Genomic DNA, 27,817 nt, shown 5'->3' with positions numbered 1-27,817 from the left:
TAGGGTCCGTGATCAGCCCTGCAGATCAGTAAGGGCTCAGAAAGTAAAACAAATGTTAGCAGCAGATCTGTATGTGCTATCAAAGTTTATTCAGCGTATCATCTCAGCTGTACTCGTTTCTGCTGTGTTCTCACTAAGCGCACTTCAGTTTTTTGTTTCTTACTCTCCTTTGGTACAATATAAAAATATATTCCTTAGTTCTGTAAAGATTCTCCACCTGCCCAAAGAACAGCAGTGAACCTCCCCCTGTGCCATCAGAGGGTGGAAATCTCAGCTCCATCCCCTGAGAGCTGGCAGTAGGGAGTGCTTGCTGGATGCTGAGAGCTGCATTGGCAGCTGGCTGTGTGCGCACTGTCTGCTGTGCAACACCCAGGCTCTGAAAGCACAGGGTTAGCTCCACGCCTGCCCCTCCGTGTCCTCTTTGGAGAAGACCAGGACCTGCAGCAGGCATCTCCCAGGCTTAGCAGAGCTCCACTGCCATTCATGCTCACTGCTGTCTGCAGCGCCAAGCTGGTGGGACCAGCACAACACACAGTGAGCGTAGGCTGCCCCGGCCAGCAAGGGACAGAAGCAAGCTAAAGAGCTGCTGCAGCTGCCGCTTCTTGTGCTAACGGCTTGGCCTCATTTCTTGAGTGTGTGTCATTGATAGAATAATATTCTGCCTTCAGCTGCCAGTCTTTGGATGAGGCTGAACTCGACATCAGCATCGTGGACCCTTGTCCTGCGGAACGCTCCAGACCAGCGGTTTTCTTCCCAGTAGTGATGCCAGTTCCCTTTGCTGTCGGCACCGAAGCCAAACACGGAGACCTGTGGCATGCCAGCAGAGCCATCGCTGCACAGGCAGTCCACCAACCTCAGGTGAGTACCTGCCGTGTGCAGTCCTGTATCTGGGGAGCAGGGCAGGAGAAGCCCTCTGGGCACAGAGCACCAGGGCCCAGGGAAGCAGCTGGGGATGAGGTGACACAGCCAGGCTGACCACGTCCTGGGTTCCCCCAGAAAGAGCGTGGCCAGCAGCTGAGGGCCACGGCTGCCCACCCACCCACTCTGGGTGTGCTGCATCCAGTGCAAGACAACGCCCCAGTGCAAAAGGAGAGCCAGAGGCAGCAAAATGCCAGTGGGGGACAGACGCTGCAGCAAAGGAAATCCTCCGTGGCCACAAGGAAAACCACCTCCTCATGTGGAGCAGTGGTGGCAGATGGTGCTCACGGGGCTGAGCAGTGCGTGGTGCTGCCAGCTGTGCTCACCTGCTGACAGGCATGCAAGGCGAAGAGCAGCGCTGTGAAGCCGGTGGAGGGGTACCTGCCGTGGCGCTCCGTCCAGTTCTCATGGATGTACTTGAGGAAGGCTGGGCTCAGGATCAGCACCTGAATGGGGTGAGAGGCATGACAAGCCGCAACCAGGACAGCCCACTCCTGCCACCAGTACGGACCGCTGCCCTCCAGTTCTGCCCACACCCCACTTGCTGCAACCTTCCCACAGAATGATCCCACTTTTGGCCCCGTAGAGAGGAGCTGGCAGCTGCTCCCGCATTGCCTTGCAGGTGCTTTCAGAGCCACCCCACATCTGACAGCCACTCCAAGTCACTGGTGGCCATCAGCCCCTCATTCCCATTGCCCCACAGCCCCAGCACTGGGGTCTCAGGTAGGGAGTGCTTGCTGGATGCCTGCCCAGCCCTTACCTTGTTTCTGTCAGCTTTGATGAACTGCTTCACTCTTGTGTAGGTGCTGCAAAAGCCAGAGGACAGCTGTGAGTGCTCCCTCAGGGGCAGATGGTTTGCTGCAACAACCAACACCTGGTATCACAGCACCGACAGCTCCCTGGGCTGACCCTGTGGTGTCCCATGGCCTGGCCCTGGGAAGAGGCACAGCCGGGACAGCTTCCATCCCACTCATGAGGGTATGGGGCTGCAGGATGCCCACGCCCTGTGGGGGCAGGTGAGCACCAGACTCCCCAGCTTGCAGTGCAGAGGAATGCCAGAGCCCTCAGAGCCCATCATCCCCTAGGCCATGCCCCTGGCCCTCCAACACAAGAGCCGCTGTTCCCAGAGAACCAGGATGGCGGAGGTGACGCACTGTGTGAGCTCTCCCGTGGAGAAGGCGCTGGTCACCCACTTCAGATCCAGTGGCTTAAAGGGGACGAGGACAAGGTGGACACCAGGCCAGAGGTTCATCGCGCTCTCCGGGTACATGAAGTGATGGGTCGTCCTCGCACCGACATCCATCTCAAAGCCCGCTGTCTTAGCTCTGTTCATCCTAGGGGACAGCGGGAAGGCGTGTCCCAAAATGAAGGCACACACCATGCGGGCCCTGGGCCGCCGGGCAGAACACCAGGTGAGCCCGGCCAGCAGGGAGCAGAGAACGTGAGCCCTTGGTGTAACCCACCTCAGCACCCAATGGTGGGCATCGATCTGCAGGCCATGGCGGGACCCCTTCAGCCGCCCTGAGTTTCCCACCACAGCACACGTCCTGCAGTGGGACGGATCCCACACACTCCCATTCGGGGCCGGGACGACGGCAAAGAGCTTCTGGAGTATGGCCCGGAGCGGGACGATGCTGGGGGTGCCCTGCAGGGTCTGGGGGAGCACAGGCAGGGACGGGCAGCGTCAGCCCCAGCGGCGCGAAGCCCCTCTCCTCCCTGGGTGCCGTGGGGAAGGCTGGGGGGCAACGGGCACGTAAAACCTGCTGCCAGCAGGCTGAAGGAGCCCGGGAGAGACCCAAGCTCCCCCCGTGCCCCACTCACCAGCCACCAGTGAACCACGTCCGGGGAGAGCTCGTGGGCCGGGCCCGTCAGCAGAGGCCCCGCGGCCGCATCGTAGCGCGCGCTGAACCAGGCGGAGGCGTTGGCGCTGGCGGTGCAGCGGACGGTGGGGAGGGAGGGAGGAAGGCCTAGGCCGGACACGGAGGCCCGGAACAACAGCCACAGGCCGAGCGGCAGGCACAGGGCCAGCACCAGCAGCGCGCGCTTCCGGCAGCGCATCCCTCATTCCACCTGCGGCGGGAGGGCGGTGGCACCGCGGGCAGAACAGAACCCCCGCCCGGCCCGCCAACGCCCCTCCGCCGCACGCCTCCCCACCGCAGACCTGAGATAGCCCGGCATGGGTTTCCCTTCCAAACCGCTCCGTGGCCTTACCGCTCCGCTCCCGGCACTGCCGCGGTAGCGCAGGGCAGGGCAGGGCCGGCAGCACGTGCTGCTCTGCGTGCCGCGCTCTGCCCGCTGCATCTGCGGCCGCCGCGACCCGGCCCGCGGGCGAGCGGCAGAGCATCTTTTCCCCGGCCCCGGTTCAGCCCGCGGCTCCCGTGCGTCCCACGCCCCCGCCCCGCTGCTCCCGACCGCGCAGGCACTGCGCAGCCTCCGGGCCGCGGCTCCCAGGGGCACCGACCGCTGCTGGGAGGGAGGGCCGGGAGGTGGAACCGCGGCGTCTGTGCCGTGTGTGTGTATATACGTGTGTACGCAGCTGTGGTCAGAACGCCGGGCCGAGCGCGGTTCCTGTCCTCCAGCTGAAAGCCCTCACATCCAGCCAAAGACAGAGCAAAAAGGGTTCTGCTGTCACCACGAGGTGCTCAGCACGTCGGGGCCTGGTGCCGCGGACAGGGCGGCGGTGGGATGGTGGGACAGCCTCCGCCCGGGACTGGGGGTTCCCCACTGCGCTGCCACAGCAGAAGGACAGCGCCCCTCCCACCCTCACGGGGCTCCCCACGCTCCCCCGGCCCCCCTCACAGGCAGCTCTGGGCAGGAAATGGGGACGTGGGTGACTGTCAGTTTGTCTCCCCGTTACCCGCATTGTGCAGTGCGACAGACAAACCTGCTCGCCGTGCTGCCGTGTCAGCGTGCCCAGCAGCAGAACCACGGCCCCAGGAGTCAGCTCAGCGCAGAGGTGCGAAGTGTGGGACGTGCGTGAGGTGAAAGATGTTGGGCCGGCCCTGGGCGGCCACGGGAGTTGCAGTCTGTTAGCTCTACGGGGAACCACCGAAATGTCACCAATGTGAGCTCTGGGGGAAGGAAGTGCGAGTACCAGCATGACGGAAGCAAAGTCACTCTGGTACAGAAAGCACGGCCCCAAGGCTGCTCTCCTTCGGGCTGGCTGCCGAACACCAGCTCTGCGTCCCCAAGGCCTCCGGCACTGAGGCGGGTTGTGCCCCTCCCCACACCAGGGTGGAGGCACAGAGCCCCCCAGTGCACCTCTGGGGCTCGCTCAGGCCCAGGGTTGCACTGCAGCCACAGCACCGGGTGCACCCGTGGCCATAGATCTGTCCCTGTCCTCACTCGGCCCTTGGTGATACCTCCAAGTGCTCCCCAGCCCCACAGCTGGGAAAGGGGCTGGAGGAATGCTGAGACTCCCCGCTGTCCCCAGGGCCACTTGCTTTGCAGGAAGTGCCTCTGAGCAGTGCCGGGTTGAGGTGACAGTCCCACATGGGGGTGACACTCCCACACTCTGCAGGAAGGGGAAGCTGCAATGGCCGCTGCAGAGAACAGAGCTGCACAGCACCACTCCGTAACATAAAGAACAAGTTAACACGGGGAATTTCATCCCACTTATCAATGCAGCTACAAAATAACATTAATTGAGGTATTGTCTTAGAATTCAAAGTTCCAATTTCTGGCCACTTTTCTCCCATCATCCAATTCATACCTACAATAACGTTTCAGCTTTTTAATAGTCGGAGGATCCCCAACAAACGGCTCCCACTGTTTTAGGGATGCCAGAGGTGAACGAGGGAGAAATCTCAGAGGAGGGAACAGTCCCCATACTGCAACAAAAAATCGTTCCCCAAGGTTGCATGCACTCTGCTCTTTGGCACCCACATGTATGACCAGACACCAAATGCTGGCCAGTCGTCAACCAAAACAACCAAAACCAACGACCAAAGCCTCTTATTCCCCCCGACACCATCAAGTCGATACCTCGATTGAAGCGCTGTGCTTAGCATCACCACCCAAGCAGAAATGAGAACCCAATGGAGTCCCCAGCCAAAAGGATGGAGGTGTGCACTGAGCCCGACCGGTGCTCCGCTTCTCACCAGCTGCAGTGAGTGGATCCAGATGAGGCCATCCCAGTGGGTTTCCAGAGAACTGTCATCCAAAAGGCAGATCCCTCCGTGCCGTGCAGCAAGCCAGTCTCATTCACAGAGGTATGGATTTATTGCAAGGTTGCAGAAGTGCTGGGTGGTTTCCCACAAAGGCAGCACACTCCAAGAGTCCATGACAGTTTTTAATGCATATTTTTATCACTCGACCACAACCCTCATACAGCACCCAGCCTACAACTGGTCAGTTAAAGATAGGGCTAATCTCCTTTCCTGCAGGCTAGCTACCTTAACTACCTTTTCTCAAGGTGCTCCGATCTTCAAAGACATTGCAGAGTGATTGAGAGTTCCTTAACAGCTTCAAGGATGGTCACCCTGACCTCGGGAAAAGCACATGCTGTATCTCAGGATATCCGCCGAAGACTTGTACAAAGGTTAGCTCCAACCTGACTAATAACACCGAGGGTGGGAGGAGCTGCCTTGCACAGCCTTGCCCTCCTGACACTGCAAGTCGTGTTGCAATGGTTCAACCTCCACTCTCTCCAGCCTGGTACATCCAGTGCTTGGTTTCCTTATGACACCGGGACAGGATTTTGGCTCAGGAAGGAGAGAGGGAGACTGAGAAATGTGCCAGGCCATGAAGAAGAGCTGTGTAAGCTGAACCATGAGTGATTTCACCCAAGAGGAGGTCAGCTGCTTGACTCTGGTGCCCATGAGGAGGTTGGATGCTGAAGGGAGAACGCCGAAGGGGAAAGGAAATAGAGATGGAAGCAGAACAGCCCCACACAACACAGAGGATCGAAGCACTGGGATTTACTGGCAGTGGGCTCGGAGGACCTTTCCATTGCTCCTAGAGCCAGGTGCTGCTGGAGCCGTGCCCTGAGCTGCCACAGAGCAGGTTTTCGTGAGCGCCAGCAGTGAAACCCAATGCAGGCAGCAGGGGTGGCACAAGCACTCCATCCTACTGGCTTCATCAGGCATTTTCCTTTCCAGGCTCACACTGTGCTCTGTCCTCAGCAAAAGCCTCTGTTCCAGGGCTTTGCAGACCAGCACGGCTCCTCTCACAGCCTCACAGCCCTGCAAGGCAGTGGCACATCTCCACAGCACTCAGGACAGGCAGCACACTCAGAGCAGGGCAGTGAAGTTTGCTCCATTCCACTCTTTTGCATACTGAGCATCTGCTGGCAGCCAGCATGCATTGCCCACGAAACCCCAGCCCCAAGGCCTGCAGTGTGTGGGGCTCTGGGGCCTCAGCACCACTGCCAAGGGGAGGGGAGGTGATGCTGGGAGTGATGACGCAGATGGGAGCTTTGGGGGTTCACAATCCAAGCAGCTGATGAGATCTTCCCTCGCAGATCAAAGCGGCTCCTATTCACTGAGCACGTGAACAAAGGAAGCAGGGAAGGCGCCTTGCCTGTGGGGCTGCCCTTCAATCCAGCCTTTCTGCAGGGAGAAAGGGAAGAAAAGGAGTGGTGAGCATGGCACAGGGAATGAGGAACTGTACTTTTACAGCCACTGTTGGTTGATCTGACAGTCCTGCCTCTGGGCCAGGACACGCATCCCAGAACCAAAGCTCCATGAGCCACTTCCCATACGGGGACAGCCCTCAGAGGGGACGTTCCTGCAGATCCCTGGCTGCCCCAAGGGCCTTGCAATGCAGCACTGCACCAGACTGTTAAATAGAGCTGGTCTGGTGAAGACAGAATTTCAAGGTGCTCTCCGGGCCACTTGAGTGAAATATGAAGGACCAGGCTTGTATGCTGGAGGGTCTCTCTAGGAGCACTGCTCTTGTCCTACAGAGGATGAGGCACTTGCTTGAGCATCATAGCTGGGAGCAAGTCAGAGCAACAGCTGGCAGATTGAGTGCAGTGCTATGCAGAATGCCAGTGGCAGGAAAAGAGGAATGAGCAGAGAAACAGCATGCAAGAAGAGGGACCGAGTGCCTGCACATGGCACTGGTGCAGCTGTGCCCTGCATGGGCTGTATCTGCACACCAGAAAGATGAGGAAGAGACAGAAAACGTACAAAAGTGATGTTACAGAAGAGGTTTCTACAAAGTTTTTGGAGCAGAAGCTCAAGAGGAGGTTTGACTGCTGCACATCACCCAGAGCAACATCTGGGAGAAAGAGCTCTTCTCGAATATAAGAACACATTTGACGGCTGGATGGAGAACTTGAACTTATTTGGGTTAAAATTTAGGTGTCATTTTTAGATGAGGGTTATCAGGCAACAAAGAAAGACACCTTTAAACTCGCTATTCCTGCAATCATGATTCACCTGCCATCAGAGAAGCAGAGCTCCGGGCCGTGTCCTGCCCCACAGCCCAGGGCTCGCTTGTGCCACCCACAGCCTGCAGCACACTGGGCAACTGGGGCAGCTTCAGAGGTTGTGAACCCCTTGAGAACCCCTAATTTATTTACAGCATGTAAAAACACTAATTTCTAAAACTAGTTGCAAAGAAGGTATCATTTGTAAGAAAAACAGTGAAAACAAATTTCAGGGATTTCCTGGGGGAGCTCAAGGAGCAGGTGGTAAAGATCTGTATTTCCTGTCTGCAATTGTCAGAAGGAAACCATGACATGCTGGCTTTTGGCTCTGCTGATGCAGATGCCATCACAGCTGCCCAAAGAAGTTCCGGTTTTGGAGATACCAACCGGTCAACTGGGCAAGACCTGGTGCACCACTGCTGTGTGCAATAGGGGATATAAATATGTTAAGTTAACCTCACACTGTGGGGTTCATACCAGGACTGAGGATCTGTCTTGCTTAGAAATGGCCAACATGACCCATAGGTGAGAGAGTGCCAGGTTGGGGTGGGCAAGGAAGCTGCCACGGGGTGAGGGGAATGGCCAGGACATGAGCAGTGCGAGAGGAAAGCAGCAGAGCAGGTGGGAGGTGAGAGGTCCACTCGGGACTCGAGGATGTTGGAGTAGCTTGGCCAGGTGTAAGCAAGAGGTTGTGCCAAAGGGAAGATGAAAGGTGGAGAGGTGGAAGCAGAGCAGATGACAGTTGGTGCAACGGTCATGGGACAGGGGCAAGAGGTGGATGGACTGAGGAGCTATGTGCATCCAGGTGCCATGGTTTATGCACAGGTCCACTCACCCACCAGTTGTCGTCCTCCTTTTCAGACACCACAATGATCTCGCCTGTGCGGAAAGTCAGCTCATCTTCCCGGTCAGCACTGCAGTCATACAGAGCACGGACCCTGCGGAACAGCAGTGTGTTCTGCAAGCAGGAGAGAGCACTGTCAGGCCTCCTCCATCCCTTGTGTCACCCACCAGCTTTGTCAGACACAAGTACAACGGCTTTAGTGCCTTGATGCCACTAACAAAAGGGCTGGGGAGAAGGGAAGTCCCTGCAGTGCAGAGGGATGCGCCGGAGAGGACACTGCACCCTTGTTCATGTCCAGAAGTGTACCCTGCCTGACCTGCCAACTGCCTGAACTCATCAGTAAGGTTTCTCTCAAAAGACGCTGGAGCATGACAGGGCTTTTGGCTAGCAGTAAATAACAGTGACCATCCCTGTGCACGGTGGGCGTTGGGAGGGACCTGCCATTTCCATGCAGAGCATTCCCAACATCTGGTGGGCAGATGTCAGTGCCAGGGAGGAGCAGCAGTGAGGCTGGGAGGAGGGGCTGCAGGGTCCAACTCAGTTCAAAACTGAAGGTGGTAAATGCAGGTAGGCCCAGGAGCTGAGCCCATGACCACCTACCAAACTGCTCCTCTGAGCAAGAGGAGGTGGGACATCCGAGGCACATCCAGAACTTGGATCTGACTCCTGGGGGGATTGCTGTGGGCCAGCTTGTCCTGCTTTTCTGGAGACAGATGCATAGAGGCAGTCCACGGCCATCAGGGCACCTACAGCACAAGCAGGACAATCACAACTTCCCTCCTTTAATCACAGGTAGACAACAGCAAGCACCACTCTTGGGCAACACTGTGCAGCAAGTGCAGAGGTGGCAGTGGTGGGAGCAGGGATGTGCAGCTCCCAGGTGCCCCCTAAGCTACTTTGGCTGCACAAAGCCACAGCCAATCTGATTCAGCAAGTGCTGAGCTGCAGACCTCCAGTAGGCCCTTCTTCCACCAGCACAGCCCATCCCCGTAGCACGACCCAGATCCTGGCCCAGTTTGTTTGTTACCTGAAGCCAGGCCAAGGATGGGTTTCTCCGGGCTGAGTGGTACCCAAGGAGCTGGCTCTGAGGATGTGCGCTTGTGCTTGGTGCTCAGAGGCAGGGATGGGCTCCTCCTGGTTCTTGTGTCCTCAGCAAAGATGGATGAGCTGGTCAGGAGTGGACGTGTCCTTCCAGGAGCTAAACAGGGAAAACAAGCAGATCATAGGTCAGTAGCAAGCATACCTCCTGGGAGCAAAACTCCAAGGGAAAATTGGCACTGTGCATTGACAAGAATATTTATTTCTCTGCCTGCAGGTCTGACTTGAGAAATGCATAAGGTTGGAACCCCAGCTGTGACAGATGGTGGTCAGGCACGACTTAGAAAGTCTCCTAGAAATCAGGACAGCTTAGGGAACCGGGGACCTCCATCGCTCACAGCTGGGACACATCATGGGAAGACCGGGTAAGGACAGCAGGAGCAGTCTGACCAAGGAGCAGAACTGCAAAGCTGCTCTTTCTACTGGCAACTTTCCTTCCCATCCCTGTCCCAGCAGCAGCGGCACTCAGGAGAGTACAGTGCATCCTAACAGTGCCAGCAACAGGGGCACCAAGGGTAAGGGTATGCCATGCTGCTCCTCACGGCAGGGCTCAGGACTAGGGAAAGCAAGTCAGCCTTCTTCCCTCGAGAAGAAGAGGACAGAAGGGCACCCCCTACAGCACCAGACATGCTTCGTCAGTGCCCCATCCTCTGCTGATGGAGCTATGCTGCACAGCTCCAGCAGCTCACCCCAACAGCTCACACAGGATCTCACCCGACTTTGCCCGATGGGGAGGGAAGGGAGGTGGGTAGGAGGGGGCTGGTGGCACATCCAGGCTGTGGAGGTGGGCATGTGGCAAGGTGTAGGTGTCTGGCTGCCTCTCCTGGGACACTGCCCCTGCTGCTTCTGGTCTGGTGGCAGTGGCAGGAGGCTGGCAGCAGCTCTGTGGAGAGGAAGGCCCCTTCTTCATAAGACCCAGCTGGAAAGAATATATTTGTAAGTTAGAGTATCCAACATGAGTGATCAGCCAGTACAGGGAGCACCCACTCCAGCGTGGTGGGAGAAGGACCAATGGCGGTACGCATGGACCTGAGCCCATGGAGGGTCCTCACCTTCTCATCCAGCTCATCGTCACTCTCATACATGTCATCCTGGCCCAGCCACCACTCGTACTCCACATGGACGTGCGGGTTGAACTGGTTGTTCTGGGCCTGCAGCAGCTGAGGCACAGAGAAGTCCCCTGAGGACCCACCAGCCCTGTCCCACTGCGCCAGCCCCATTTCTGACAGACCATTTGATTATGGAGGAAACAACCACAAACTGTATGTGGTGCTGCCAGCTCAGCAGGCCAGGAGTTTTGCAAAGTTGTCCAAACACACAGTGGGACATGGCCAAAGCAAGGCTTGGACTCACCAAGGAGGTGCTCTCACCCTGTGTGGCTTGGTGCAGTTTCAGGTCCCCCTATCTGGCGTGTCCCAAACTGCCCAGCCCTGAGGTACCCCACAACAGCAAGGCCAGAGCAGACCCCGTGGCACCCTCCTCTGTGTCCCACACCAGCAATGATGATGCTGAAGGATTTGGATGGCCCTGCACCAGGCATCTGTGCAGTGCCTTTCCCTGCCAGGATGTGTCCAAAAACCGAGAGACACCGTGTCCTACCAGCTCTTCGCACTGGTGATGTCTTGTCCTCCTGGCAATGTCCAGGGCAGTCTCTCCTGCTTGGTTAGCTGTGAAGGGAAATGGCAGCCTTGAACCTTGCTCAGGGAAGTGAAGAGCAGTGCTGCGTGCGGGCAGCCTGCGGGCTCACAGCAGAAAGGCTACAGTCAGGGGGGGGAAAGAGAAGAGAATGTGCAGTGCAGGAGGAATGAATCCCAGAGAGGCTGAGCGGGGTGCTGATGGCACTAAGGAAAACAGATCCTACAGATCCCATCAGATCTACCTGTTGCTTCTAGGGACAAACACATGAAAAAGAAGGGACAGCCTAAACAGACTGAAACAAAGGCTCAGGCCAAAATTGATAATGATGGGAAGATGAAGAAGGGGGCAAGAGTGATGAGACACCTAGACAAGGAGAGACAGGCAAATCCTGCTGGCTTACAGAAATGGGACAGGGAAGAAGGACAGAAGAGCACGGTCACTGCCAAAACCTACGTGCTACAGAACCCAAAGCTGGCGGGCAGAGGAAGAATCCATAGCTGACACCCTTTGTCCTCTGAGTCACTGCAGGGAGCTTTGAGCAGACCTGGTACATATGTGCTGGTGCCTGGTGGATGGACAGACTGCCTGCACACCCCATGCCTATGAGCATGGGTATGGCAGAGGACAAACCATGACACCCATTTTATTTTGGATTCATTTTAGGCCCCTGTCTGTATAGCTGCAGCACGGGGCTGGCTGAGGGGCTGGGCAGCTGTGGGGATCGTGGGGAAGAGGAAGGGCAAGAAGTCTGCACCCTGAGGGCTCACAGAGCATCCCCAGACCAGTGACAGGGCCTGCACTGAGAACTTGAGTTGCTTCAGGTAGCCAGAAGAGTCAGTAAAGATGGGTCAAGCACTGCTGAGCCTGGAATGGCTGAGGGAGTGGGAAATTTGGCAGCCAAACTCCTATGTGGCTACAAGGACACACACCCAGTTCCTACCATCCCACCAGGGTCTCTTTGCCCTTGTGAAAAATGGGCATACTTAAGGAGTGCCCGAGGAGCAATGGCTCAGCACAGCCATCCCCTTGATGACACTGGATGGCAAAAACACGTGTGACCTTTCACGTCACTCAGGAGTCCAGCTTTAAAGTTCACTTCTGTGTTGTGAAGAGGACACTCCCAGCCATGATGAATGACCGGACCTACAACCTGGGCTCCAACGCACCAGCACACACTGCCTCCGAACCAGCATTCTGTCAGCCCTCCTGCCCATGTCCCAGCATTGCATGGCTGGCTTTGAAAATAAGACCTAAGTGCCTGTCACTCTATGGGCAGGCTTGCCACAGCACCATCATTAACCTGCTTCTATTGAACCTCCCCAGCTGCAGGCAAGCCCTGCTGATCACTCCAGCAAAGTCAGAGTGGAGAAGAGGAAGAGAAGAGGTGGAGAAGAGGAAAGGAGAAGACTCCAGGATCTCCCTGGCCACTCACTGATGGTGATGCTGGCTTTGGCCTTCAGCAGCAGTTTGAGGCACTCAGGTTTGTTGTGAAAGCAGCAGTAGTGAAGCGGTGTGTTCCCCACTGTGGTCTGCTTTTCCAGGCTCCTGCTGCAGCAGTAGGTGGATATTGTCAGCAGACTGAGCAGAGCTGCTGGTCCTGGCCGCATGCTGGTCCACATGTCATTCTAGCCACCTCAGCTGGAGAGGGCTTTAGAAGAGGTGGCCACCACCACCATCACATCTCAATCCAGTGATGAGGGCAGCCAAGGTCCCTCTGCTCTAGGGATGGTCACCCTAAGTCCAGGTGGACTTAGGGTCCACATTTGCTGGGATGCCTGCTCTGGTACTTCTTATCTTGGGAGCATTTTGGAGAAGCCCATCACTCTTTCACTTTTCACTCACACTGACTTAGTCGTGACAAGTTGACCAGATATCTCGATCTTACCTGTTCTGGACAAGAAAATCAACAATGTGCAAAGAGGTTCGATCAGACAACAGCACTGCCAGGTGGAGGATGGTCTCCCCAGGTTCCTGTAACAGAACAGAAACAGCTACAGGATGGGACCGTGACACCAACAGGAGGGAGCTCTGTCCTTTGGGAACTGTTCTTTATGCATCCCTAAGAGGTGAACAGGAGCTGGTGTGATTTGTCTCTTCAGAGCTGTGACCACCAAGGCTGGAGAGAGTTTAGGAAACACGTAGAGGCATGGAGCCATGTTTCCCAAGGAAAGCTTTTCTAATCGTGCTTTCCTCACCTTCTGCTTTGTCATCCACACAGCCTCCTCCCTTTTCTCAGAGGCTTAGCCACTCATCTTCTTAACACCTGCCCTTTCCCTGACACCTTCCCTATGTATTTGTGATGGCTTCTTGAAGAGTCATTCACCCCCATTTCACATTTAGAAGCAGTAACCAAAGGCGATTTTTTCCCTCAGCCCAGCAGCAGGACTTCGTGGAGTTCACCATTTCATGGTGTACAACTGCTGCTCCTCACAGAGCTGCCCCTCACCTGCCTGTTTTTCCCAAGACACCCCATACTTAGGGTGCTTCTTGCTCATTGCCAGGATAGTCCCTTGCCTTCCACCAGGTGCCATACCTGCAGGTGTGCCTGCACAGGCTTGCTCAAATCCATGTTCTCAGCGTAAGCTTGGAGCAAAGTAAATATGTCCTTGCTCTTGACAGCTTCTGGGAGGCTTGGGTGCTGAGCAGCAGGGCTCCTCTTGGCATATTTCTTCTCAGCATACTTGGAAATGATGAATTCTTTACGCAAGGCCCTGGCAGAGATGAGCCAAATGAGAGCTAAGGGCCACAGAGCAACCCCATGAGCATCCAGGGACACCCCCTCCTCTCCAACTGCCCCAGCTGCTTTCCTCTCTCCTGCAGATCTGCTAGGCAGTGCAGGACCTTTCCTATCCTTGTTCCCAGCAGGGCTCCCACTGCCGTCCTCTGTTGCCCCAACGTCTTGCTGGGACAGACAGGGAAGCATCAATGTGTCTTCCAGACACTTCCATACTTTCCATCACCTCTTCTCCAGGCAGAGAAGGGTTCTGTATTGGATTGAGCTCCCTAGTGAGACGTTCGAGAAGCATCATATGATAACTGGGTAGGAGAACCCAAGGATCAGCAGCAGCAGCTTCTCCGAGAGGGCTGGCCAAGTCAGTCCTCCAGCTGCAGAGCGTGAGGTCAGCAGAAGCAGTGACCAGACAGAGGATCTGGTGGGCAGCAGGAGCCCCAGGGCTAACCAAGTCCTTCCAACAGCAAAGGTGATCGCAGAAGAGCTGAATTATTACTATTTCATGCGGTTTCAGTTTTCTCAGTAGCCAAGTCCAAGGGACAAACCCTGATCTGCTCCTGCAGTCGCTGTTCCCTGCTCTCTGCTGCCTGGCCCTTACCTCTCTGCTTGCTTACTGCAGGGTAGATCCACGCTGCCTATAAGTGCCCTAGCTGGGACTTATACTCCTGTAATATACCCCGGCTTGTGCCTCTGCAGACTCTGATGGTCCCCTTGGCCATGACAGTCCCAGCTACAGGACTCCCCCAGGAGCTCTGCCCAATTCATGTTTGCAGCACTAAGCCCTGGAGAAGCCCCCAGCTATTGCCACCACCTGAGCTCTCCCCTATGCTCTTCCAGAAGCTGAGCCACTCCAGGATGAGGAACAGAGCTCATGTCTCCTGAGAAGTCCTACAGCTACCAGCTCTGCTCTCTCCTAAATGTGAATCATGGTCTCTTCTTGCTGCTTTCTAGTTCCTACCACTTCTGCAGCCATGGTGCAAAAGGCCCAGGAGGAATGATGTGCCCTCCCCTCCTTCCTCACCAGGTACCTTCAAGCCAGATATCGTTCTTCTAACCACCCAGAGGCAGGAGGACAGGCAATTCTTGTTAACTCTGCATTACCTTAGCAAAAAGGTCATCTGCTGTCTCAGAAGAGGGTTTTGTGGCCTCCATCCACAGCAAATGCAACAGATATGTCCCCACAACGTTAATGAAAGACACAGGCTGGAAGTCTGCAGAGCACTTATGTCACAAGAAACTTGGCCGTGCATGTCATGATGCCCATTACTCATTTTCTCACTATCTCTCCTTCCTTGCTTGATCCTACACTGAGCTCACCAGCCCTGGGTCCCACCTATTGGGCACGGTGATCTGCACTGCACCCACTGTCGCTCTGCCCCGTCCCCCCCGCCCTTCCCTTCCTGCTGATGTGCACAGCTACAGCTGTCCTGCTTGGCAGCTCCAGCTTTTCATTTTCTCTTCTTGCCTTCCCCTTTCCAGCCCTGTTTCCTTGATCCTGACCCTTGTCCTGCTGGCTCTTCCTCACACCTCCAGTCTCCTTTAAATCTGTCCCATTGGGATTGATGAAACTGACTCCAAAGAGGAGTTGCAGCCTGGGGAGGAGCTTGGGCAGAGCCACGTGCCTGGCCACTTTGGGGAACAAGCAGGACCACAGAGCATGCCCACAAACACAGACTCCATCAGAGCAACTCACATGTCACTGTGTGCCACGGGCTTCAGAGAGAAGCTGGAAAGACTCGCTTCCATGATGTCATTGAAACCAGCGTTGCCGATGTTCCTCGCCAGCTGCAAAACAGCCAAGCTAGAGGTGATACGGAACATGCAGCTGTACTGCTTGCATGGCAGCAGGAGAGAAAGCTCAGGGCTGAGGTGCTGGCCAATATGGAGAGATGTCAAGGGGCCAGAGGCTCTGCACTGACTGCTACTGCTGAGACGTCCCAACTCCAGCAGTACAGCCATAGAGCTGTGCCCTGGGTTTGGAGCTGGGCGAGCAACGTCCCTGCAAGTGCTCCCATCCCCCATCCAGACACCAGCAGCTCCCATCATGGACTGACCAAACCTTTCTCATTCATGAACATGCTAAAACAGTGCCATGGAAAGCCACCAGCCCTCTGTCCACCCCATACTTTGCTCAACCTTGATTTGGGCTTGGTCCTGCCCTGCAGCTCTCCTGCACCAGCTGGAAGAGATAAGCAACCCAGGAATAGCAAAGGGACATCCTCATCTCTTTGAAGATGGCAATTCCTGCCACAGCAACCATGAAACTCCATGAATTACAGTTTGGTTCAGGAGGGGAAGATCTCACTGAACTAACTTGGTTTCAGAAAGGCCACAGCAGAAAAGGAGGCATGTGGACAGAGCACAGGTGCAGCATCCTACCAGCAATTCGGAGGTTGCCAGCTTGTCCAAAGACAGTGACTGGATGCGAGAGATGTGCACACCCATCTCTCTGTGAATCCCAGAGCACTCAATGCAGATCAGGATGCCATGGTTAATGGAGAGCCAGGTGGGATCTGCAGAGACAACACTGCTGGGTTCACGTCCATCTCCTGCCTGTCCTCTCCACCACTCAGAGCACAAGCTGAACAGCAGGACACGCAGCAGAGAGCTGCTGGAGCAGGGAGGGGAGGCAAGCAGCTGGTTCTCACCTGGGGCCAAGCAGTCACAGCACTCCCTGTTCCCAGGCATGTTTCTGACCTCCTCAACTATGGTCCGCGTCAGCTCCTCCCTGCTGCTCTCCCCTGCACCCTGCACCTTGCTGAAGGCCACGTTCAGTGCCTCCTCCTTGCTGTTGCTGAGAACGGACACCCACCTGCATGTTCAGAAAGTGGCTTAGGAGAGGGCCCAGAGGGGAGGAGCTGGCTTTGCATGGAACATCCCCCCCCCCCCCCCCCCCCCCCCCCAGCACAAGGCTCCTGCACAGGATGCCTGCAGAAAAATGGGTACCAGGAGCCTCCATGGTTCCCTGTGACTCGTTCAGCCCCTAAAGCAATCATAACACAGCAGGGATGGAAAGGGGCATCAAACAAGAGCTGCATAAGTAGCCAACAAGCTAGCTCCGCATCAGAAGCTAGAGGAATGTTTTTTGATTCCCACCAAGCTGCCCTTTGCTAGCAGTACTTACACAAAACAGTCCTGCTCGTCCTCTGCCAGGAAGCGGTACGTGCGGTTGTCTGAAACAGACATGGCCGTGCTCCCCTGTGCACCACCTGCTGGGCTCAGCAGGGGGACAGCCCCCTCATTCCACCCAGCCCCTCCTCACTGCTCCCCTGGCAAAGCGTCCTGCTCCCGGGCTGGGGCAGAAGGATGCTGCTTTTGGCTAAGGTACTACATGGGAACTATGTGCCCACTCTGCAGAGGTGCCCATCTTGTGCCCCGAGTGTGCACCACTGCTTTGGAGCAGAGCTACCCCACAGCATCACTTCCCGGTCCAACAAAAAGCCACAGAGCTTTACCGCCTCCATGCCCATGCTCACTTTCTAAACCCAAGACACCAAAGCCATTCTGGGCACTTTCCAGAGGAGCAGTGGGGAAGTGGCAGCACTCACGTGAAACCAGATCGAAGCACTTCTTGTCATCCACGTTTGGCTTCACCTGGCACGTCAGTAGGTTCAGCTTGGCTGGTGGGCGGTTGGGCTATGAAAAGAACAAGGAATTCTCAGTCTTTATGGCATCAAAGCACTGGGACAGCCAAGGCCAGGCTGGACGGGGCTCTGAGCACCCTGATGGAGCTGTAGGTGTCCCTGTTCATTGCAGGGGAATTGGACCAGATGACCTTTTAAGGTCCCCTTCAACTCAAATGGTTCTTTGAAAGGGTGATCGCCCACCAGTGACAATCACCACCTGGCTTCAGAGCCATGGAGCTGCCTCACCCAAAGCACTTCATCCTTAGCTCTGCTTTTGGGAGCAATGCAAGGAATAGCTACATGGACCTCTTCTTTCCTGACAGCCATCCCATGCTGGGGTCCCTGACACCCAAGCTCACCCCCCTCCATGTACACAGGTGTGGGAGGGGCCTCCCATGTTTGTCTGTTGGATCACAAGGACTTCAGGCTCAGCAGGGCAGCCCAGCAGCGCAGGCACCATGCATGAGGGCTCTGCTGGGTCCCAGAAGTTGCCAACATGGTGGGCAGCAGGGGGTCAACAGGGGTGGGCAGCAGATCCCAGGCAGAGGTAGCAGGGGGTGGAAGAAGCATTTCCTACCATGCTGTGAGAGATGGTCAGGTAGCCGTTGCTGACAGTACATTTCCTCTTCTGCCAGACTTTTCTCAACCTGGAAGTGAACAGAGGGCGACACAAGAGGACACGTGCCTGCCATGCAAAGGAGCAGACTGTTCATGCAGCAATGCCCGTGAGCACAAGAGCTGTGCAAGGTGACATGCTTGCTCTGCTGCCAGTCTGTTGCTCTTGGTCTGATGGGACCAAGACAGCCCCGATGAATGGCACAAGGATGGGCTTGTACAGACAGGCAGCACAGTTGCTGCAGAGGCAATGTAGGCACAGAGCATTGCTTGGGGCACAGGTCCTGTTAGGAGAGCACGCAGACCTTTGCAGGAGTCCCCAACAAACAACCAAGACTGTCACCTTCATACTGCTTCAAACACCTCTAAGACCATACAGAAGTGGGGGGAGGAAGGGAGGAAGAAAGGAAAATTAAACTTCAGCCTGTGGCAAAGGAGACTCCTGAGCTCCAGTTCATGATTTTCTGTCCAGTTTCCTGTTTTTCTAGGACCACTGATGGTCCTTTCCAGGCATGCACATCTCCCGGTGCAGGACCTCTGCAATTCCCAGCAAACAGGCTCCCCTGCACTGGTGGAAGGTCCCCTGTCCAGTGATAGCAGAGCACTTTCCAGGAGCTCATGGTCTGGCTGCCAGACATGAGCATAGGAGAGGTCCAAAGCAGCACCAGGGCAGCCCCAGCTCCCTGCTGGCTTTTTCCTCTGGCCCACCATGCCATCTCCAACGCCACTTCTAATCCACCCCTCATTTCTACTCCTTTCCCTAAATCTCCCGCAGGAACCTGAACCCAACACTGATCTGTGGGGCAGAGAACTGGAAAGGCAAAGAAGGGTCAAGGCTGGAGGAAAGGAAGTGAAACAGAGCAGAAAACACTGCCCAGCCTATATAGAAGTCCTTGTCCCACCCGTGAGGAGCACTCGCAGAGGTCCAGAGGGTACTGGGCATCTCCATGGGATAGGAATGCCCTCAGCCAGGCAGCCCTGTGTGGGAGGTCATGGGCAGCTGCCACAGTGCCACACACACCTTGACCCGTTCCTCTGCCCTTGCCACCCTCCCAGGAGAGGAGGTCAGGCTGGGTGAGCCTGCTCTGGCCCTGAGTGACCAAAGCACAGCTGACAGGGACACGCTGAATCCCAACTCACCCATCGCTTTTCTTATAGAGGGTCCCTGTCTTCTCTGTGCCATACTGCTTGTTCCCCTGCAGCTGGTGCATGTTGTATCGGGCCTGCTTGCTCCCCACGTCCTGCAAGGAGAGGGATGGCAGCAGCCAGCAGTAACAGCAACTGGGACCAGGGCTGCTTCATGCAGGACGGGGCCAACAGCACCCTGGGAAGAAGGATCTGCCCTTACCTCTCTCTGCTCCAGCTGCAATGCTGCCTTCAGCTGATCCCGAAGGGCACACAGCTGCTTCTTCTCCTCATCTTGCCTGACCTTCAGCTGCAGGACACAGAGAGCTCACCGTGGGGAGGAGGAGACCACTGCATGCCCGCCCCAGGGAAGCTGAGGCCTCCCCACACCCCGCAGCCCTCACCACCTCCGTGGGCCCGTGGGACGCGGAGCCCCACTCTGAGCTGGGAGGTGGCAGAGCAGCGTGCCATTTAGTCACCATGTTATTTTCTGGAGAAAGAAAAACAGCTGTCTGCAGCTCTCTGTGGTATAAAAACAACCAGCAGCTTGAAGGTCACTGCAGTTGTTTGAGTTTTGTTTTTTTCCCTCTAGTTTGGTACTGTCAGTAATTTAAAGGTCTCCAAGCCAACAAAAAGTTGACTTCCAGTGGGGGTCTTGGTGCACGAGTGTGGCCGTGAAGGAGTGTGGGGACGGTTTGCATGATGGATCAGGAGGATGCTGTGCACTGTTTCCCCAGGCCAAGGCAGCACATACTCTCTTTTTGCTGTTATTACCACCCTGGTCAGACTGTGCCAATCCATCACCATTCTGTTCAGAGAAGAAATTTTTCCTAGCATCCAACCTGGGTCACAGCCCAGGCCTCTGTAAAAGGCTACAAGGGATATGGAGAAGGAGGACAAAGGCCGAGCAACCTGGATCTGAGGTCTGAAAAGGCTAGGAAGGCAACACAGACCTTCTACAGAGAATGAGGGACTTGGTACCCCCAGAGGTCAGGCTGGTTCTGAAGTCCCATAGTAGGCTTTGCCACTTTGAAAAACATCTTTCCATCTCCAGGCAAAGTATAATTGCAAGAGCTCATATTAAAAAAGTGGAAGAACACAGCCTCTGAGAACAGCTCTGCAGAGAGGCAAAGCCCCTGAGGAAGAGTGTGAAGAGCCTCAGTTGGCAGCAGTGGGCAGGGAAAGCCAGGAACAGAAACCTGAAAGCCCGAGGAGCAGCTTGAGCAGTGAGGATTGAATGTGTTAATGCCTCTGGTATCCATCCTTGCTTGTCCTTCCCATTTTGTCCCCTAGGGTATAACACCGTAATTTCCCACTCCCACTGATGGCTTCCTTTCCCCTCAAGAATCACTGTGCATTGGAGGCTCAGGAAATGATGATCAACTGATGCAGAATTCTCCAGATCTGCCTTGGCAGAGGCAGCCCTGGGGCAGACGTCCCTGCTCTGCACCCTGCTCCCCTCAGCACACCCTGCTTCACGTGGGTACTCACACTCTGCAGCTCCGGGATGAGCTCCTCTGTAAACTTCTTAAGTTTTGCTGTTGTGTTTAAACATTCCTGGAAAAAACTGAGAGAAGAGGTTGATGTAAGAGCACATTCTGAAATCCTGCTGTGAAGTGCTGGCTGTGAAGCTCACACTGGGCTCTCCTAAGCTGCTGGCTCATCTGCACCTTCAGCAGATAGCTTTTCTATTTCATAGTCAACAAGGAATTTCTTAGGCTGTAGACTGTAACAAAAAGCGGAGACTTTAAGAAAAGTTCAGGGTTCATAAGTCTGTCTTCTTCATAACCTAGATTTCAGTGACCATTGCTTGCTATCTTCTTTATACTGTCTAATGAGAATGTTAAACTGAAGGGAGAATCAGAGAATGATTAAGGTTGAAAAAGACCTTTAAGATCATCTAGTCCAATCATCAATCCATCCCATCGTGCTCGCTAACCATGTCCCTAAATGCCACATCTCCATGTTTCTTGAACACCTGCAGGGATGGTGACACTGACACCTGTGCCAATGCATCACCACTATTTCAGAGAAGAATTTTTTCCTAATATCCAACCTGAACCATCCCTGGTGCAACTTAAGGTCATTATTTCTTGTCCTATCACTGTTACCTGGGAGCAGAGGCTGACCCCCACCTCACCACAGCCTCCTTTCAGGTAGCTGTAGAGAGCAGTAACGTCTCCCCTGGGCCTCCTCTTCTCCAGACTAAATAATCCCAGTTCCCTCAGCCGCTCCTCACAGGACTTGTGCTCCAGACCCTTTACCAGAAGATACACCCCACTGAGATCCTTGGCTCCATCACCTCCAGGAGTACAAGATTTTTGTCATATTAGAGTACAGGCCAAGTAAGCTGCAAGATCTCTAGGTCCTGCAAATTAAACCACCTCCCAGGCTGCTTCTAAAACCAGCACTTGTGGTGTGAAGGGCAGTGAAGGCAGGTTGCCAGTCATCTTACTTGAACTGTGAGTTGCAGTGCTTGATGTGGTTTTGCAGCAGGTCGATCCCTTTCTTGGTTTTGATTTCATTCACTTTGATTAGATACTGAAGGGAAAAGAACACTGGAGCTGAAGGTGTAGCTTAGGAGAAAATGTCATTTAAGCACTTTTTTTTCATGTTGTTAACAGTGAAGAGCAGTGTGTTGTGGTTCTTCCTGTTGGTCATGCCATAATGGGAGCAGCTCATGTGGCTTTTATGGGGTGAGAAGTTGGTAGCAGGCAGAGCCCATGGATGCCAGCGCTTTGGTCTGGCAGATGGACTCATAGTGGGTGCAGCTGTGTCTCTGCTGCCAGGTTAAGTAGAGTACCATTCTTCATCTAAACTCCTTGATCGGCTCCCATCCCAAGTTGGCTTGGGTCTGCTGCAATGCAGGCAGCTCTCCAGCCGGGCAGACCTCAAAGGAGCTGGGTAGATTTGTGGGGCCCACGCCATGACCCAGCTGATCCCACTTGCCCTGTCCCTGTCCTTACCTCACACATGTTTAACTGGAAGGTCCTGCGCTCCTTCTCCATCTCCTCAGCGATCTCTCCCCCACTGACCTCGCCCCGCACCATGCCATGCTGCTTTGCCAGCTCACGCTTCTCCTTCTCTATCTTTGTGCTCAAGGAGAGAGGACAGACACCTGAAAGGCTCCAACCGACTGCTGTCTGCTGGAGGCAGCCAGAAATGAGCCCCCAGGCCTGGCTTTCAGGGTGAGGGAGCCAGACAACTTACAGTTTGCTCTCATAGTCTTTGTAGGCCTTCTCAAGGGGCTTCTTGGACTCCTAGGAAGAGCCAAAGGCAGTGACTGATGATTACAGTCAGGACAGATCCTTCCCCAGCCTCATCATACCACTTGCTCACAGGGTCACCCTCGAAGCATACATTCACAGAGTCACCGAGGTTGGAAAAGACCTGCAAGATCCTCCAGTCCAGCCAGTAAGGCCATCACAGCCCCAGGACATGGCTGTCCTTGGGTACTCATGTAGTAGAAGACTGTTTTTACTTCTACAAGGCCATTATTTTTTTTTTCCCACCTGACTTTGGGTGGCTTTGTCTTCTCCCCGTGATCTTACTATATACGCCTACATTTGACCATCAAAATCATTTGCACAGAACACCGATGTTCTGCTCCATTCTCTCTGCTTACTGCTCTGCAGACCTCTGTCTCATAGAAAGACAGGCTACATCTGGTTGGAGGGGGCTTCTGGAGGTCTCCAACCCAACCTCCTGCTCCAGGCAGGGGCAGCACTGAACTTGGGCCAGGCTTTGTCCAGGCAGATGTCAAAAACTCCCATGGTCAGAAATCCCATGGCCTCTCTGGGTCCCTGTCCCAATGCCTCTCTGTCTCTTGCAGTAAAATTTCTTTATTGCATTAAGGCAGAACCTTGTCAGGACAGATCTTGCATTTATCTTCATTCTCATGAAGGTGTCAAAGAGATTCGGGTCAGGCTGTGATCCCTGTTGGACCCCATTAAAAATGCATTCTGCTTAATCACAGCTCGTTGCCGGCAGCTGGTTTTTTCCCTCTCTTTCTAACTGATTTTCTGGGTTCCCAATCTTCTTGACATTGCCCTTAATGCAAAGTGCAGATCTATTTTCTTCACATTTTGTATTCTTTCACCACCTTACTATGTGCTAGAAGTTCCAGAATTCTTTCTCTCTTTCCATATTCGTGTTCCTATTGAACACCAGCGGCCAATGGGCTGCCTAAATGCAGCCAAATGCTATCAAGGAAAAGCATAAAACTCTAAAAGAAGAACTGCTTTAAAAGAAACACTTCTCTGCCCCACACTCAGCCCCAGCCCCGCACAGCCCCATCAGCTTTGCTTACCCCTTTGAGCTCTTTCATGTCTCCCTTTATTAAGGATTCCAGGGAAAAACGAATGTTGTGATCCAAACTCTGTAACTGGAAAGGAAAGAGAGAGAGGAAGCAGCTGCCACTGCCCACAGCAATCAGGATAGCATGAGAGCTCCTGGAAACTGGGTGCATCCCCCAGCTCTGTGACTTGAAATGTTCCACTCCTTACCCTGCATGAGAGAGAGCAGCTTTTGCTAACACTGAGCAAGGAATGGGAGAACGGAGGGCAGGGAAAGTGTCTGGGAATGGAGAGCTATTTGCAGCAGAGCGCCTTCTTCCTGCTGATACCTACACCCAGGTCACCAAAAGGTGTCATCAGGCCCATCGTGCTTCAGCAGCTGCTCATAAACCCACAGAAAGAACCTCCTAGAAAACAGGCAGCCAGAAGCCTCCAACCCTGGGGATTAGCAAGCTGGAAAAAGCCACAGCCAGCCTGAGCCAGTGGTAGGGCACGTGTGGCTACAAGCAGGACACCGGACTGGAGACTGGAGTGCCCTTGCAGCCAGATCTTCTATGAGCCCCAAGGCTCTCCCACATCCTTCCTAATCCCAACTGTGTTGTTTCAGCACAAGGGAAGGGCCAGATTTAGGCAGATGTACCCACAGCAGAGTTTTGTGTCCCCTGAAAAGTCTTGTAGATGTTTCTGCAGAGCTTGAGAGGTACCCCAACTCATAATGAGCCTCTGGAAAGTGGTTCAGGGATGGCTCCTTGGCTCTGCTATCACTACAGCCTGGCTCAGGCACCAGGGCAGGACCCCTGAGATCACCCATTTCCCTGCCGGCACCACATGCACGGGATGGGGGCATCCATCTTCCCCATGCTGCAGACCCCAAGTCTGATGTGGCCATCGTCATCAGCCTCAAGTGATCTGCATTCACTGCTTCTGCCACTGCTCCTGCCTTGCTCCAGGAAAGGGATGAGCTTGGACCTCCAGGCTATGCACCAAAGTCTATTTCTGGGAACCACACACCAACGCCCCACTGTGACTCAGGGGCCTGCAGGGGACACACAGGGGACAGGGCTGCCTACCAGGCTCCTGACGGCGATCAGCAGCTCCTGGGAGAAGGCCGCAAAGGTGCTGAAGGCGTTGGCCAGCTGCTCCTCTCCCTCCAGCTGGTAGTTGGCTGAGAACAACTCTTGGGCAGCGATGTGGGCTGCGAGGTGGCTGATGAGGTCTGGGGAACATGGGTGGTCTCCAGAGAGCGCAAGGGGACAGCCGGGATAAATTCACTGCCAGGAGCACAGCTCTGCTCTAGCACCAGGGCCCATTGCACATCCCCCCACCCCACTATAAGAACTCTGAGGACAGATTCCCTGCTGCAATCAACCCAACCTGTAGCAAGGACTCCCCTTGACCTTCCATTGCTGCCTCTCCCTCCCCAGGCCTCGTCCTGCCCTGACCTTGTCCACAGCCATGCTCTGCCTTGGCAGCTTTCCTCATCTTCTGCAGCACAGCTCGGTCTGCATCCACAGCCTAGAAATGCAGATGTTATGATCACTGACAGCATCCTTAGGCACATTTCTGTAACCTGCAGAGCTCAGCCTGAGACTCAACATCCCCAAGCCAGACTGTTCTGCCATCAGGCAGGTGATAGTCTAAATGGCAGCAGTCTGTGAGAACCTTAAATAACAGCGAGCCTTCCTGATGGCCTCCTGGAAGAAGTGACCAAGCACTAGGAGAGAACTGGAAAGTATTTTATAAGAAGGGCTGTTCAACAGCAGGAGGGGCTGGTACCACTGCTGGCCTTGTCCTTGTTGTACACCACATCAGCCAAGGCATGCAGCCGAACCCCTGCAGCAGAGGATGGTGTTTGTCAGGCTCTGTGTAGGTCAGCACAGCCAGGGCTGTGGCATCTGATGGTCTCCATTATAAACATTCAGTTACCCAGAGTGCATTAAACTGGAAGCTTTGGAGGAGCAGCTCCAGCATGAGATGGGGATGTGACATCCCCACAGCCATCGCCAAAGCTGCCTCCACACCCCTGGGTTCCCACCATTCTGTGTGCCCAGCTCCAAGAGGCAGCACTGCCTCCAAAGACCTGTGCACGGTCTGACACACACGTGGATACGTTGCCAACCACGAGGCAGAGGTTACAGAGCTGGTGCTTGGCGCAGGAAACCCCAGCTCCCTTCCCTGCCTGCATTGTCACCTGTGTGCATTCATTCTCCTTGAAGGCAGAGCTCTGGTTGTATGCTGGGCTCAGCTGTGTGACTTCATTGTGTGCCCACTGTGCTGCATGTGCTGCTTTGTGCTGTGCTGGGGCTGCTCCCAGCGGCATGCATCCAACAGCAAGTTGCACACCCCAGGGCTTTGCTGTACAATTTTCCCCACACCCCTGGCAACTGCTGCTTGCTGAAGCATTTCAGGAACCACAAAAGGGGGCAGTTCTTCTTTTCCAAGGTGAGACCAGGGCCCCAAACCCCTGTGGCTGCAGCCCCTTCAGCTCTGGCCCTATGCCCACGTCCTTCTCATGAGGAAGGCTCAGTTTGAGAATGACCACCCATCCACAGTCTGATCTCCAGACATGACTTTCACACTCACTGGGCAGCCTTGTGTGAGTCTGGAGCCCCTGTGGGACTGAGTGGGCTCCAGAAAGAGCCTCACTGGGTCTGAAGAGGACAGAGACCTCACCTTTTGGCCACACACACCAGTAGTTCACCATGACACACCAAATTCTTTTTTTTTCAGCTTGGGGGCAGGGCCCCGTGGGGGATGGATGGAGCAGTGCTGGTCCCAGGGCTGACCTTGAGGAGTGCTGGCAGCAATGGATGCACTTCAGCACCATTTTTTGGCTCTCCACTCATTGGAAGGCCCCATTGCCACTCCAGGGCTCCACTGCCAAAGGGGAGATAAGGTCCCACTGCTGCCCAGTTCATGCCAGCCCTCACCGTGTCACCGCAGACCCTGCTTGCTGTCACCCTGCAGTGAGAGCCATGCCCTGCCATTTCTGTTCACTCTGTGTCACGAGTCCCAGCGCAAGGGCTCTGCAGAAAGGAACAATTTTTGCAGCATACATTTTTCTCTCTAACCACAGCTTCCTGATGTAAGCAGCTCTGTTTTAAAGGACTGAAGTTTTGAGTTTTGCTTTGGGTAGATACGGAGTAACAGTTACAAATTAAGCAATGCAAGGAAATTGCCCCATGCCCGGGGCTCCTGAGCATGTTCCGTCCTGCAGAGTGCTGATAGAAAAGCCTCAGTGACCACCAGGGATGATGGGAGCAGAGGGGCTGCCCAGCCTTTGGGCAGAGATGGCAGACCCCAGGTGCTGGGGTCTTCGGGGCAGCGCAGCACTCACAGCCCACAGACAGACCCCAGCAAAGCCCAGGGCACCATCCTCATGTCTGCTGGGACACAAAGGCATGAGAGCCCCTCCTGCCCTTGCCCATGGGCTTCCCAGCACTCCTTCCCCTCCTGCACTGCACCTGCTGTGGTGTGTCGGGGTCAGGAAGCAAAGGCATTTGGCCCCATGGGGCTTTGCATTGGGTGTTGCACTCAGTAGTTGACTCTGATCCCTTCTCTGTGGATTTTTTGAACCGCTCATTTGTTTGGCTGCCAAAGTTCCCACACTGGCGTGTCACACAACTCAACGAGGTAACCCTCCCACCACGCCAAGCACTGCTCTTAGCTCTGTTTAGCTTTCAGGGCGATGTTTGATGGGCCAAAGCACTCCATCCTCTTTCACCATGAACCAGGTATGAGATGCAGCCCTCCCACACCCCACACTTTGCGTTCATCCACACCCACCGACACCCATCACCCACTCACCACACCCAAACCTTTGCTTTGGGCACTCTGCACCACACACCAGCATCCAGAGCTGCTCACGCAATAAGAAACACCACAGTGACACCCGCATGAGTGCAGATCCCACGGGGCTGCCAGGGTCCCTCGGGGTGCCAATCCCCAGCCCTGTGCCCTGCTCACCTCCTCCACGCTGCCGGCGGTGGCCTTGTAGCGGCCCATGTGGCTGCTGAAGGTGGAGGTGGTGGGCGAGCTGAGGTCCTCCTGCACCTGCTGCACGAAGTCACGCACCGAGATGGGCGCCGCCATGGTGCCGTGGAGAGACAGAGCCAGAAAGGGGAACTGCGGGCGTTTTGGGGCTGGGCAGGGGGATGGGGCGGGGGGTGAGGGCACACTGCTGCCAGTGGGAGCCCCTCACCTTGCACACCCACCGTGCAGACGGCCATTGCACGCATGCATAGAGAGGCACAGCTGCAAATCCTGCGATCCTGAGCCGAAGCACTTTTAGGAAGGCTGAGGCAGATGCTTCCTTCTGGGTTATGGGGAACCTCAGCCTGGGGGGCAGGGGAGAGTGCAGCTGAGTTGGCTTCAAGAGCTGAGGAGATGCCTGGGGATGTGTATGTGGTGTGCCTGGGTGCACTGGGTGGCCTGGGCACTGCTGGGGTGCATCAGATGCACTGGTAACTGCTGGGGCACGCTGGGTGCTGCTGGTGTGCACCATGTGTGCTGGGTGCAGCAGGCACTGATGTCACACAGAGTGTGCTGGGGTGC

General features: G+C 55.2%; 2 protein-coding genes across 11 annotated transcripts; both read right to left on the bottom strand.

Annotated features, from left to right (window-relative positions):
- Positions 1–68: 68 nt before the first annotated feature.
- On the bottom strand, positions 69–5,407 carry LOC100858260 (CMP-N-acetylneuraminate-beta-galactosamide-alpha-2,3-sialyltransferase 2-like). Of its 7 annotated transcripts, none has more exons than XM_040650882.2 (8): positions 4,903–5,407; positions 3,803–3,989; positions 2,740–2,988; positions 2,382–2,572; positions 2,073–2,252; positions 1,679–1,724; positions 1,245–1,364; positions 69–807 (listed from the first exon to the last, which is right to left on the bottom strand). In XM_040650882.2, exons 3-8 carry the CDS (start codon positions 2,974–2,976, stop codon positions 640–642), a joined length of 942 nt encoding a protein of 313 aa, XP_040506816.1. In that variant the 5' UTR covers positions 2,977–2,988; positions 3,803–3,989; positions 4,903–5,407; the 3' UTR covers positions 69–639. The 7 variants fall into 7 exon arrangements, with proteins under 7 accessions (XP_040506816.1, XP_040506817.1, XP_024998062.1 ...); XM_040650883.2 differs by having other exon boundaries at positions 3,803–3,953; XM_025142294.3 differs by having other exon boundaries at positions 1,300–1,364; positions 3,080–5,407.
- Positions 5,192–27,371, bottom strand: DDEFL1 (development and differentiation enhancing factor-like 1). Of its 4 annotated transcripts, none has more exons than XR_003071373.3 (26): positions 27,230–27,371; positions 24,706–24,778; positions 24,334–24,479; positions 23,278–23,352; positions 22,179–22,228; positions 21,935–22,064; positions 21,424–21,509; positions 20,460–20,535; positions 19,192–19,278; positions 18,984–19,084; positions 17,806–17,875; positions 17,151–17,238; positions 16,727–16,775; positions 16,251–16,414; positions 15,982–16,115; positions 15,296–15,387; positions 13,405–13,582; positions 12,757–12,842; positions 12,304–12,419; positions 10,833–10,900; positions 10,286–10,393; positions 9,948–10,152; positions 9,163–9,333; positions 8,736–8,881; positions 8,127–8,229; positions 5,192–6,467 (listed from the first exon to the last, which is right to left on the bottom strand). XR_003071373.3 is itself a non-coding variant. In XM_003642454.6 (26 exons), the coding sequence occupies exons 1-26, from the start codon at positions 27,353–27,355 to the stop codon at positions 6,393–6,395; spliced, it is 2,823 nt and encodes a 940-aa protein (XP_003642502.3). In that variant the 5' UTR covers positions 27,356–27,371; the 3' UTR covers positions 5,192–6,392. The 4 variants fall into 4 exon arrangements, 3 of the variants coding, with proteins under 3 accessions (XP_003642502.3, XP_015151742.2, XP_040506812.1); XM_003642454.6 differs by having other exon boundaries at positions 8,127–8,249; XM_015296256.4 differs by having other exon boundaries at positions 8,127–8,249; positions 12,304–12,416.
- Positions 27,372–27,817: the final 446 nt, after the last annotated feature.

Source organism: Gallus gallus, chromosome 20, assembly GCF_016699485.2.
Source record: "Gallus gallus isolate bGalGal1 chromosome 20, bGalGal1.mat.broiler.GRCg7b, whole genome shotgun sequence".
NCBI lineage: Eukaryota > Metazoa > Chordata > Aves > Galliformes > Phasianidae > Gallus > Gallus gallus.
The sequence above is the reverse complement of the archived record's forward strand: the minus strand, read 5'-3'. Positions and strand labels throughout refer to the sequence as shown.

Excerpts from the sequence above, each read along its gene's own strand:
- LOC100858260 (XM_025142294.3), bottom strand. The coding sequence starts at position 2,976 with ATGCGCTGCCGGAAGCGCGCGCTGCTGGTGCTGGCCCTGTGCCTGCCG. Across the intron at positions 2,573-2,739 it reads ACGTGGTTCACTGGTGGCTG|ACCCTGCAGGGCACCCCCAG; the intron begins GTGAGTGGGGCA and ends GTGCTCCCCCAG. Across the intron at positions 2,253-2,381 it reads GCCCACCATTGGGTGCTGAG|GATGAACAGAGCTAAGACAG; the intron begins GTGGGTTACACC and ends GCTGTCCCCTAG.
- DDEFL1 (XM_003642454.6), bottom strand. The coding sequence starts at position 27,355 with ATGGCGGCGCCCATCTCGGTGCGTGACTTCGTGCAGCAGGTGCAGGAG. Across the intron at positions 23,353-24,333 it reads TGATCGCCGTCAGGAGCCTG|TTACAGAGTTTGGATCACAA; the intron begins GTAGGCAGCCCT and ends TTTCCTTTCCAG. Across the intron at positions 10,901-12,303 it reads CAAAGCCAGCATCACCATCA|CTAACCAAGCAGGAGAGACT; the intron begins GTGAGTGGCCAG and ends TTCCCTTCACAG.